At 40.8% G+C, this 12,770-nt stretch overlaps 1 protein-coding gene across 1 annotated transcript in view; it reads left to right on the forward strand.

Moving 5' to 3' along the window:
- The first annotated feature begins 1,569 nt into the window (after positions 1-1,569).
- LOC114696940 (zona pellucida sperm-binding protein 3 receptor-like) overlaps positions 1,570-12,770 on the forward strand; it is a 45,643-nt gene continuing 34,442 nt past the window's right edge. Inside the window, exons 1-3 of the mRNA XM_037211454.1 lie at positions 1,570-1,657; positions 10,369-10,472; positions 11,356-11,535. Coding sequence (XP_037067349.1) covers positions 10,379-10,472; positions 11,356-11,535 — 274 coding nt within the window. The 5' untranslated portion in view covers positions 1,570-1,657; positions 10,369-10,378. The remainder of the gene's footprint in view (positions 1,658-10,368; positions 10,473-11,355; positions 11,536-12,770) is intronic.

Here is a 12,770-nt window from a genome sequence, read left to right on the forward strand (position 1 = left end):
CATGTATAAGAAAGTTTTGTGTGCATATATGTCTATGCACCTGGTGTCTGAGGAGGTCGGAAGAAGGCATCGAATCCCTTGGGACTGGAGCTGCTGCAGGCTGCTGTGAGCCACCATGTGGGTGCTAGGAATTGAATCCAGGTCTTCTGGGAAAGCAGCCAATGGTTTTAACTGCTGAGCTGAGGCTCCAGCCCCCTTAAATAGATTTTTTTTAACATAATTGTATGTTTCACAAAAGAGAATGACTTATTAAGTGTTATTATGTACTACTATAATCCAGTTTTTAACTCTGGAGTATTGCTAGGCAAAGTCTGTGCTCGTAGATATGCATGGGTGAATGCCAAGTGGTGAGGTAAAATATCGTTATTATTTTCCAATACTGTAGAACTAGTTTGCCAGCAAGAGCTGGCAGAATGAGTGTACTATCTTTCTTCAATAAAAAGCTGAAGACCACAGGACAGGAAAAGCATCTATACCCAGTTCGTCAGGCTTCACTCTGCACTACATAAAGCTTTTCTTCAGTGCCACCATGGGCTGAGATTTGGTTCAAACTCATTAGATACTAATGGATCATGTGACTAAAATTCCCCCAAAGACACTGAACATTCTAAGAAGGCTGGTGAGAACTGCAGAGTTTGGGGTCCTGCAGGTCCAGAGCCTGGTTACATTTTGGGGGAAGTATCTTTAGCCTCCTTAATTTCTATTCCTTGCCCACTTTTGTCTTTCACCTAATGTCCTTGCGATTTGTGCGAAACCTTTTGGGGTACGTTAACAGGTCCCAGAATTGCATCAATCCAGGAGACGAGAATGTCCACAGACAGCATCGGAGCCCCAGAGCAGGGTGCCCTGCTTTGCAGTAACCCACTGGAGTTTCTACCAAGATATTTGAAAAGTGTTGATTTTTAACTTTCTTAGTTCTTTCTTGGTTACTATAAAACTTTCATGAAGCCATGGCCACACAGAATCATGAAATTTGAGAAACCTGGCTCTATGCTCCTGGGCCATGGTCACTAATATTTGGCTCCAGAATAAATGATCTCTTATTGCCTTTGAAGTAAGAGCTGTGTTCTTGTTTTGTTTTGTTTTTCTTCATCCAACAGTATTTATGGATTACTCTCATACATCCTCTTGTGTATTCGATATTACTTATAATGTATACAAGATGTAAATACTATAAAAATTTTTTGTATGGTATTGTTTAGGGAATAATGTACAACAGCTCGTACATGTTCAGGACAGACACAACCACTACGTCCCGACCTACACAATCTACCAGTCTACCGTGGGCAGACAGACTGTCTTGTGGGTACATCAGGAGAACCACCCTCCCAGTTACCTCTCATGGGCAGGCAAGACAAAACCAAGCCCTCGCATATTTTATCACATTTGAAGATTAGCTGAGAGTAAGGAGTGTTTTTTTCTGCAGTTGATTATTTACAAGAATAATGACTGACATGATAGCTACTTGAACTCATCCCCGCTTGACCAGCCAACCACTAACCACATCACTGGAACTTCAGAATTTGAGCAGAACATTTGCTTGAAAGGAAAGAATGTTACAGTAATTCTGTTCCAGGGAGGGGCAAGAATGTCAGTGAGAGGGAAAAAAACCAAGGCAACGCTGGAGTCTTCCTCCGTCTTATTCAGATACCTGCAGGTCAGTCATTTACTAAACACTCAGACTACCTTGGGGAAAGGGTAGAGTTTCACCACCTCGAGGAGTACAGAATTGGGGAAGTAGTAATGCCTAACAAGGAAATAAGTCGCATAGTAGATTAGGAATGTATGGCACCGTTTTTCTGATTGTGAAACACAATGTGTTGGTTTGTTTGTCTGCTCCCTGGATTTGGGAGTAGAAGTGGCAAATGGTATTGGTCACCCAGTGAAGGGAAAGGGCTGGGAGGAGCGAGCCTACCCCCAGCACAGGAGGGCCTGGAGCCGGCAACACCGCCAGCCTTCTCTCTTCAGAGACGCCATCTGGCCACAGACCTATAGAGGGAAGAGCAGTAGACTGATGAGAGGACACCTGTTACCCTCTATGCCATCTCTCAAGAGAGAGTTTAGTCTTCTGTGTATCTCCTCCCGTTCCTCACTTTTCCAGAATTAGCATTGTGCTCTGGCTTTTAAAAAATAAAAGACCTTTAACCTAAACATAAAAGCTAGACCAGCCGGGCAGACTCTATAATTTAACTTTGACAAAGTTGTTATGGTTGTTTTACTAATATCTCGTGGAGAAAGACATAGAGGTGGTGGTGCACGCCTTTAATCCCAGCACTTGGGAGGCAGAAGCAAGTGGGTCTCTGGAGGTTCGAGGCTACCTGGTCTATAGAATGAGTTCTAAGACAGTCAGGGCTACACAGAGAAAACCTGTATTGGGAAAAAAAAAAGCCTGACCATAAAACTCCCATGAGAAGACACAAGAGTGAATCTTTACTTCCTGTTTAGGCTATGGTTTTCTTACATATTTCCCTAAAAACATGAGCAACAACAGAAAGAGAAAAGTTAAATAATTATTATTAAATAATAATAATAATAATAATAATAATAATAATAATAACTCTTGTGTTTAGAGAGATACTATCAAGGATGACTAGAAAGCTGGACATGGTGGCTGTAATGCCAGCACTTGGGAAGTAGAGGCTAGGAGACAGGGAATTTAAGGCTAGTTTGGGCTACCAGTACCTCAGAGGAACAGGTTTTCTCCATAAGTAAAGAAAAGGTAAACAAATAACTTTCATGGGTTATCAACAAAAGACGGTGTGTTGAATTAAAAAGAGTCATTTGAGCCGGGCAGTGGTGGTGCACCCCTTTAATCCCAGCACTCGGGAGGCAGAGCCAGGCGGATCTCTGTGAGTTTGAGCCAGCCTGGCTACCAAGTGAGTTCCAGGAAAGCGCAAAGCTACACAGAGAAACCCTGTCTCAAAAAACCAAAAAAAAAAAAAAAAAAAAAGTCATTTGAATGCATGTTTCTCCAAACAAGATGCAAACAAGTGCATGAAAATACCATCAGTATCACTTTTCATTAGGGAAAGTTAGATCAAACTCACAGTGAGACACCATTCCCACAACAGACAGGGCTATTGTATCTCAAACAAACAAACAAAATAAAAAAAACATAGTAAACAAAAGCTTATAGGGAAAATGTCAAGAACAGAATCTTCCTGAGTTAGGGGTGTGAATGTAAAATAGTGCAGTAACTTTGGAACAGTTTACTGTTGCTAAGAACGATGACAGCATCGCTGTTGATCCGGGAGTCTCTTGCCTAGCTAAAGATGCCCTAGAAAAAAATGAAAAAAAATATATCCACACAGAAAACTGTACACAAATGTTCATGGCAGCATTGTTTATAACATAAATGATCTCTAACATGACAGATTTTCCTATCATTCCAGATGTTGTTATCGGTGAATGCTACAGAAACCAGACTTGGAGTTTTGAAGTTTGGTGTTTTCCTGAGCTAGCAATATACACAGTGCAATGTGCTCAGGCGATGCTGAGCAGCGATGGGAACCTTTAGCTCCCAGTCACACATGGAAGTGGGAGGGGAAATGACTGATAGTCTATAATGAACTGTGCTACCAGTGGGGTTCCGGGTTGTTGTGTTTTATGATTCTGATCCTGTAATGTTTACAAAATGCCCAGTTTGTGTACATGAGATTTTCAGCACTTTATTACAAGGTAGGCTTTGTATTAATTAGATGGTTTTTGTCTTAGTGTTCTGAATATGTTTAATGAAGATTAGGCTAAGGCATGCTCCTTGGTGGGTTTGTATCAACTTGACAGGATCTGGAATCTCCTAGGAAACAAGCCTCTAAGCACATCCAGGAGGGGTTATCTCAATTTGACTAGCCACTGGTGGTGCCTGTGAGGGATTATCTAGATTAGACTAGCCTCTAGTCATGCCTGTGAGGATTTATCTCAACTAGACTAGCCTCTAGTCATGCCTGTGAGGGTTACCTTGATTAGACTAGCCTCTACTCATGCCTGTGAGGGTTATCTTGATTAGACTAGCCTGTAGTCATGCCTGTGAGAGATTATTTTGATTAGACTAGCCTCTAGTCATGCCTATAAGAGGTGAAGTATGTTAATTCAGGTGAGAAGACCCATCCTAAGGAAGGGTGGCACCATTCTTTGGGCTAGGGTCCTGTGCTAAATAAAACAGAGCGAGCTAGCAGTCCACAAAGATTCATTGCTCCCTTCCTCCTAATTATGGATACAACTTGGCGCTTTCCCCAACTCTTGCAGCTAGCACTTCCCACCTGAGAGACTGTGCTCTCAAACTGTGAGCTGAACTAAACCCTTTCTCACGTACATTGCTATTGTTAGGGTATGTTATCACATATCACAGCAACAGGGAAAGCTAAACCAAGACAGCAAGTTAGCTCCAGTAAATGCACTTTTTATTTGTGACAACAGTTTTCAGTGGGACAATGAGACATCAAGGAACATCTTTAGTTTACTACATCGACAACCCACATGTCCGTCGATTGAAGTTGAACAGAATATGAGATGGTGACCGAATGCAATGGTATTACTGAGCCATGAAAAGTCAGGAAGCACCGATGCACATTTTGGTAGAGGTTAATTAAAAAATATATACGAAGTGGAGAAAAATCCAGTTGCAGTGGGCCACACATTATGGCACATCCATTATATGAAATATCTAAAACAGGAAGATCTGGAAACACAGAATTTGGCTAGTGGTTGCTAGGTTTTGGGAAGAGAGAAAAGAAATGCTTACTAATGAGAGTGTGACTTTGGAAGACGTGATAAAAAATGCCCTGAAGTTCAGTGAAATACACAACCTCCCAGAGCTGTACACTTTAATTGGACAAGCTCTCCGCAGTAGTCATATGTGGGAAGGAATATGACCGAATAAGATTATTACCAATTAATGCCAGTGGTCTGTGAGCAATTTATATATGTGGACAGGGCTCTGGGAATGCATGAATGCTAAGGAGACAGTGGGTGGGAGATGAGGCAAAGGGCTGCAGGACAGCCCTGTCTATCTGCTCGGTATATAAACTGGCTCTTACAGAGTTCACTGGACACCAGACCAAGGGCCCCTGGTACCACTGCTACGGGGTGTTTCTTTGCACTGGAGCACACATAATTAAAGTGTTCTGGTGATGCAACCACCCATTATTATATTTTAAATCATTATACTGATGTTTTGATTTCTAAGAGTTCTGGTGTCGGCAGAGTCATATTCTAATCTCAATTCTGGGACTATCTTCCAAAATATTTTCTAACGTAATGGATTTCCATTTTGTGAGCATTGTGCCAATTCCTTTTCAGAGGACATCAGTATTAAAGTCTGTCAATAATTCTAACAGACATATACAACCGACGTTCTAACTTTATAAAAGGAAAAATTCTCCAAGGGCACAGTGGGCTCTGTGATCCCAGCTCTCTAGTTGTGGCCTCAGTGTGAGGCTGTGGTAAATGAGGGATGTGACATGGCTTCTTCACCACTAAGCAAATGTGCCTGGCAGCCTTCTGCCGCCAGGACTGAAATCAGCTGCTGTGAGCGGGGATTTAGTGACTGGTGCTGAGAGCACTAGTTTCACCCTGCTCTCCCACCCTCCATCGTTCGGAGCCTCCTCAGAGAGGTCAGTTTCTTCCAGGTGAGCCTGCCTTTAAAACAGGCGGAAGCTCTGGCAGATAACCAGGCAGCCAGACTGAGATTCTCTTACTTTAGTTTCCCTAGCGTGAGAATGATGAAATCCTGTTTTTTAAAGAATGCATATTTAGTTATTGATTGGAGGGGGCAGGGATTGTGTGTTGCGGTGTACATATATGGAGGTCAGAGGAAGGCTTGTGACAGTCAATTCTCTCATTCCACCGTGTGGGCTTTTAATAAGACTCCGCTGTATACATATAATACATTTTCTTATCCTTCCCATCACTTGGTCATTGCGAATAGTGCCACAACAAACATGTACAAGCAGGTTTGTGGTGTGCCAACATATACTCTTGCAGGCATTTTCCCAGGAGCATCACAGCCAGGGCATATGGCAACTCTAGTTCTAGCTTTCTTTAGAAAGCTCTATACTCTGTCCATAGTGGCCGGGTTGATTTTTATTACCATCAGCAGGTGTCCAAGGGTTTCCATATCGTCACCATCTGTGGTTGCTTTTTATTTATTTTCTTTCTTTCTTTCTTTCTTTCTTTCTTTCTTTCTTTCTTTCTTTCTTTCTTTCTTTCTTTCTTTCTTCTTTCTTTCTTTCTTTCTTTCTTTCTTTTTCTTCCTTCCTTCCTTCCTTCCTTCCCCTTCCCTCCCTCCCTCCCTCCCTCCCTCCGTTCTTTCTCTCTCTCTCTCTCTCTCTTTCTTTCTTTCTGTTTTTCAAGATTTATTTATTTATTATGTGTGCATGTATCCTGCATGCCAGAAGAGGACATCAGATCTCATTATAGGTTTACAGATGGTTGTGAGCCACCATGAGGTTGCTGGGAATTGAACTCAGGACCTCTGGAAGAACAGCCAGTGTCTTAACTGCTGAGCCATCTTTCTAGCCCCACTATTTGTTTTCTTAATGATAGCCTTTCCACGGGGACGGGATGGCATCTTCGTGTAGTTTGAAATTGTATTTCCTCGGAGACTAAGGCTGGTGGACAAGTTTTCACATATCTATCTATTATTTGTGCTTCAACAGTTATCAGCCCATTTCTTGTTGGAGGGTTGGCATTTGACTGGTTTAGTTCTCTATAGACTCTGGGTACTAATCTACTAGATGTATGGTTGCCAGGCTCTTCTGTTCTGCCGCTGGCCCAGTTCTGCTGGCTGTGGCCATTACTGTGGAGAAATGGCTTTTGTTTGTTTTCAGTTTCATGCAATCTCATTGGTCAGTTCTTGCAGTTCGTTCCTGTGACATTAGAGTCCTTTTGAGGCAGTCCTTGCCTCTGTCCATACCTTGGGGCATTTTGCCTTTCCTTTCCTATAGCAGCGTCAGCTTCCAATCTTAAAAATAAAATCTTCAATCCCTTTCGAAATGACTTTTGTGTAGCATTAGGCAGAGGGACCCAGTTTCGTTCTTCCGACATGTGGGTGTCTGTTTGTTGAAGAGGTTGCCTTTTCTTCAGGGTCTATTTGTGGTTCCTTTGTTGAAACTCTGTATGTATGGAGTATTGAGTCTGGGGCTTCCGTTCTGCTCCCTTAGTTTGCATGTCTGCTTTCGGGCCAGCACCATGCTGTTTCCGTCACTGTGGCCGTCTAGTATAATTTGAAATCAGATATGATGATGCATCTTGCGTTGCTCTTTTTGCTCAATTGCTTATTCACTATCTGGGGCCTCTTGTGCTTCCATATGAATTTTAAGATTTTTTTCTCATTATTGTTGTTCTATGAAGAATGTCTTTGGAATTTTTATGAAGATTCCTATTCTGCTGATACATGAGCATGGAAAGTCTTTCAGTCTTCTAATATTTTGTTCAATTTTTTTCTAGGGTTTTAAAGTTTTCATTGTAGAGCTTTTCACCTCCTTGGTTAGGTTTATTCCTAAGTACTATTGAAGCTGCTGTGAATGGATGGTTATCCTGATTTTCTTGGCACGTTTGTTCTTGGCATCCAGGCAAGTGCTGATGCTATATGTTGATTCCATATCCCATTACATTTATGGAGTGCTTTTTGGGTCTAAGAGTTTTTGGGTGGAGTATTAAAGCCTCTTATTTATAGGCTTATATCATCTACAAATGGGGATAAGATGGCTCCTTTTACTATTTGAATTTCTTTTTTTAAAAAGATTTTTTTGTTTGTTTGTTTTTTGTTTTTCAAGACAGGGTTTCTCTGTGTAGCTTTGCGCCTTTCCTGGAGCTCACTTGGTAGCCCAGGCTGGCCTTGAACTCACAGAGATCTGCCTGGCTCTGCCTCCTGAGTGCTGGGATTAAAGGCGTGCGCCTCCACCAACCAGCTTGAATTTCTTTTTTTATCTATTTCTTTGGCAATATATTATTTTTGCTTATTTCTTCAAGTGCTCTAATGAATATGAGTGGAGAAAGTGGATGCTCTGTTCTTGTCCAGGGTTCCAGGAAATGGTCTCAGTTTTTCCCTCCTAGGTGAAATGTGGCTGTATGTTTTCTGGATATAGCATTTGTTATGTTGAGATGCATCCTTTCTGTTCTCAGTTCCTCTGGGCTTTTATCCTGACAATGTGTTGAACTTTTCAAAGGCTTTTATTCCTGCATCTTTGAGACAGTTGTATGATGTCTGTTCTTAAGTCAACCTGTCTTCTGCCTTACTTGATTGATTTGTGTATGTTGAACCATCCTTGTATCCTCAGAATAAAGACAAGTTGACCACTGTAAGTTGTCATTGTTAGATGTTGCTGAATTGAGTTTCTAAGTTTTTTTTTTTTTTTATTGACAATTTAGTCATTCACATTCTTCAGGGAGTGATCTCTCATGCTACCCTCTGCCCTCACATCTCCATATCTGGTCGTGGTGTCGGTGTAACACTGGTGTAGCATTCGGTGGTTTCTTTCTGTTTCTATTTTATGGTGTAATTTGGGGAGCGCTGCTGCTAGTGCTTCTTTAAGGATAAAGGTAGAAATCATTCGGACCCGTGCTCCTTTATGAATGGGAGACTTTTGAATTACAGTTTTACTCTTGATTGTTAAAGGTCTGCTCATGTGATTTAGAGTCTCTTGGCTTAGTAGGTTCAATGTGTCTAGAAATGGACCTGTATTTTGTAGATTTTCCAATTCATTGCTAATCAGCCATTTTCACAATATTAATTCTGCTGACCAGTGAGAGGTGAGATATTTCCATATTATAGTGTCTTCTTTAGTATTTTAAAGTGTTCAAAGTGTGTCCAGTTAACCTCCGGATTTCATTGCTAATGTTTCCTCTTTATTCATTTGGGTTCTTCCTCTCTTACTCCTTGCATCTCTGTCCCTCCGTCACTTTCCTTCCTCCCTTTCTCTACCTAGCTGGCCATCTGTGTCACCGATTCTTTTCTTTGTATTGTTCATTTTATTTCTGTTTTCTTAACTTCTGCCCTTCTCTTCATTATTTTTCATTTACTGATTTGAGGTTTGGGGTGTCCTGTTATTCTAATATGTGTGGGCATATCATCAAGTTGTTTATTGATAATCTCTGGTTTTGATGTAGGCAATTTTAGGTAGACATTTCCTTCATGTCACTATTTTGTTTATATCCCGCAGATTGTGGTACAATGTCTTCTCGTTTTCATTTGATTCTAGGAAATTGTCATTTCCACCCTGATTTCTTCAATGACCCATTAACCATTTGATATTATATTGGTTGATTTCCATGAGTTCATTGATTTTCTGTATTTCTCGTGCTGCTGGGCTTTAGTTTTTTGTTGTTGTTATTGTTTTTGTTTTTTGCACTGTGGTAAGATGGTATATAAAAAGTTATTTCAGTTTTCTTGCATGTGTTAAGCCTTGTTTTCTGGTGTAAAGCATGTTCTATGTTAGAGAATATTTTGTGGGCTGCTGAGGATAATGTACATCCTGTGGCTGGTAGTGGAATATTTTGTAGATGCCTATTAAATCCCTGTTATCTACAATGACATTGAACTCTAATGTTTCTTCACAGTTCATTGTATAGATATCTGGTAGTGAGAATAGTATTAAATCGCCCACTAACATTGTGTGGGGCCTATCTGTGCGTGTATATTAGGCAGTTCTTCTTTCTTTAAACTGGGTGTGTTGATGCTCAGGGCATATGTGCTTTACATAAACCTCCCTCTACCTTCTCTCTCTTTGACACTACCTTGTAAACACATGCAATTGTGATCTTAGGAAAGCATGGTCATTGTGTCACTCTAACAGCAGAGAGGTTTGTCCATTCACTGAGGACAAACTCCTAATCCTAGCACTGAAAACCCAGTCCAATCGACTGCTAATCTGTCTCTGTCTTTAACCAGCACTTTCCTGTTAAAATTCTTACCTTCTAACTAATCAAAGTGATGACTATAGTTTCCTAGAGATGACTGTTATTTCTCACTTGTTACTGCTTTGACCACAATTGATTTTCATTTTAATATAAAGTATTCTGTACCTACTACTTTGGATTTGAGAGCAATACTTACCACATAGGAAGCCACTTCCGGAAGACCCACACTTATCTCTCCGTATAGAATTAACCGGTCTTCTAAGTAAGTTCCTGGGGTATATTATGCCAATAGAAGCTGCCATGTGTTGTAAATATTTGTATTCAATATGTTTTTTTATACACTCAGTTATAACCCCTTTGAAGATAGTTCCTGTGTTATTTTTAGTGCTTGATGACAAGCATAAGACCAATGCCTATTGAGTCTTACAGTAGAAACATATTGGAAAGGCATCAGATCATGTAGTCTCCAAGGTCTTCTCATGTACTCACCAAGAGCTCCGCCCTCCACAGAAAAGGGGTAATGACAGCCTGGTCCTTCCTTGAGCTGTGGAAAACCTCTCATTCAACTCTGTTCCAAATGACCTTGGCCACTGTTCTGATGGCTCCTGTTCTTGGTAAGTAATGGGGGCTGGGGGGCTGGCAGAGATAAGCCATAAGTCACCACACCATGAGTCAAGTCCATCATGTGCCCGCCTTAAGCAATGGCTAGTGGGTATCCATTTTTTACATTGTAGGGTAGATTTAGGAAAATTTGCTATACTCCTGACTAAAGATAAGGTTTCATAAGTATTGAAATTTTGATATGAGTTTAGATCTACAAATAATCTAAATTCAAAGCAACTATGACCAAGAATAAATACGTATTATCTGTCAGTCTGACCATGAAAATTTCCTATTGTTTAAGTGATTATTTATATAGAATAGATACAAATAATTCCACTGGGCCATGTGAAAGGTATTTAGTATTTTATTTAATGATTCTTACTAGGGAAGTAGAATTGAGTTTTTCTCTGAAGGGTTTAATGTAGTCTCCACATGGTGATGATGTAGAAGAGCATTTTTAAAGCAGGCAATTCATACACATTTCAAAAGCTCCAAGAGAACATAAATGAAATGCTTCCTTCCTGTCCCTGTTCTCTGAGACAGCTGATCTTCCATAATAAAATATATTTTTACAAAGGCAGGAAGAAATATTATTTGACATGACACAGATGACTATATTTTGAGTAGGCAGATGTAATCAATGAGAAAATAATGAAGCTGACCTATGTTGCTGAGTAGGAAAGAGTAGGTGAATGTCTATCTGCATTATCACCATCGTTACTATCATCAGAGAGCACGTGTCAGTGATCATCTATTGTGTTCAATGAGATTTGGGGTAGTGAGAGTCAGGATGAGAAAGAAGCCTGGTCCTTGCTTTGTAAATATCACCACTCGACACGGAGGTCCTGTCTCTGAAGATACAGCCTGTGGTGTTCTTTGTAATCCGGTGTCCAGGCGATTGTGGACCTCCACCCAGTTTGCCATTTGCTTCTCCAATCAACCAGTTGTACGAGACAACCTTCTCATCTGGAACTGTTCTGAAATATGCCTGCCATCACGGCTTCAAGAAAATCAACACAAGCCATCTTGTTTGTGATGAAAATGGTTCGTGGATCTATACTATCTTTTGTGCCAGTGAGTATCAACCTATATCCTCACCTGTACTTTTTCTTCTCAGGAAGTGCTCACAGAAATGGAACAAACCCCTCGAGCCTAAAGAAATCCTTTGAACAACATTGTGCTACAAATTAATATTACCTGGGGCTGGAGAAGGGCAGAGCTGTTGACAGGATCAGGGTTGGATCCCAGCCCCCATGTAACAAGCCTGGTGTCCAGTTAATATCTGTAACTCTAGTTCCTGGGACTCCGATGCCTTCTCTTAGCCTCCACATTCATTGTTGTGTGCACTGTGCACACACATGCACACACACACACACATGCACACACACACACACACACACACACACACTGACTGAAATGACTGAAATAAATATTTTTAAAGATTAACATTAACTATGCTATTTGGAAGAAGGAAATTGGGAGTGTACCATATCCTATTTTTAAAACACTTAGGATTTCAAAACCTATTTTCTATTTTCTTCTGTCTGTGAACAAGGCTAAACATGTAAAATATGTCTTTAGAAATAAAACCCACCCATGTGTTATATTCTATATTACATTATTGGTTTACTTAATGAAATGAAACTGGATATAGCATTTTTTCTCTTTTTAAAGTGTTTTATAAAAATTGGCAATGTATTTATTTTTATTTTCCCCCAAAATAACAATTCAATGAGTCAGGAAAAGAAACCAGCATTGGAATATATCGTCAGGGATATTTGGAAGCAGGAATTGAAACTAATGAAGTGGCCTTTTGTGTTTATTTTATTCTTTAAATTTTGTACATGGATACACTGCATCTTGGTCACATCCACTCCAGCCCCTCCCCAGAGCTCCCTCTTCCCTCTCAGAGCTCATGCGCTCTCTTTCTCTCAGCTTCACGTCGTCTTTTCTTTTCTATAACCCAGGGAGTTCAATTACCTGCACGTGTGCGCATCTGAGTCCCTCCCCAACTCCATCCTGGATTTTTTTTTTTTAAACTGGCTTAATCTTGTGCAGGTAGCCACAGCCGCTGTGAGTCCACGTGTGCTGCAGCTGTGAGTCCACGTGTGCAGCAGCTGTCGTGTCCGGAAGACAGACTTTCACAGCCCTCTTCCCTGTCCACCAGCTCTTTCATTCTTTATACCCTCTCTTTCCTAATGTCCTCTAAGCCTTAAGGGGTGAGGCTGTGGGTTGAAAGAAATGACCCACCTATCACTGAGCACCCGCATTCACATATCCTCAGCACTTTAAACAGTTACCAGTCTCTG

This window comes from Peromyscus leucopus, chromosome 15, assembly GCF_004664715.2.
Source record: "Peromyscus leucopus breed LL Stock chromosome 15, UCI_PerLeu_2.1, whole genome shotgun sequence".
NCBI classification, from domain to species: Eukaryota; Metazoa; Chordata; class Mammalia; order Rodentia; family Cricetidae; genus Peromyscus; species Peromyscus leucopus.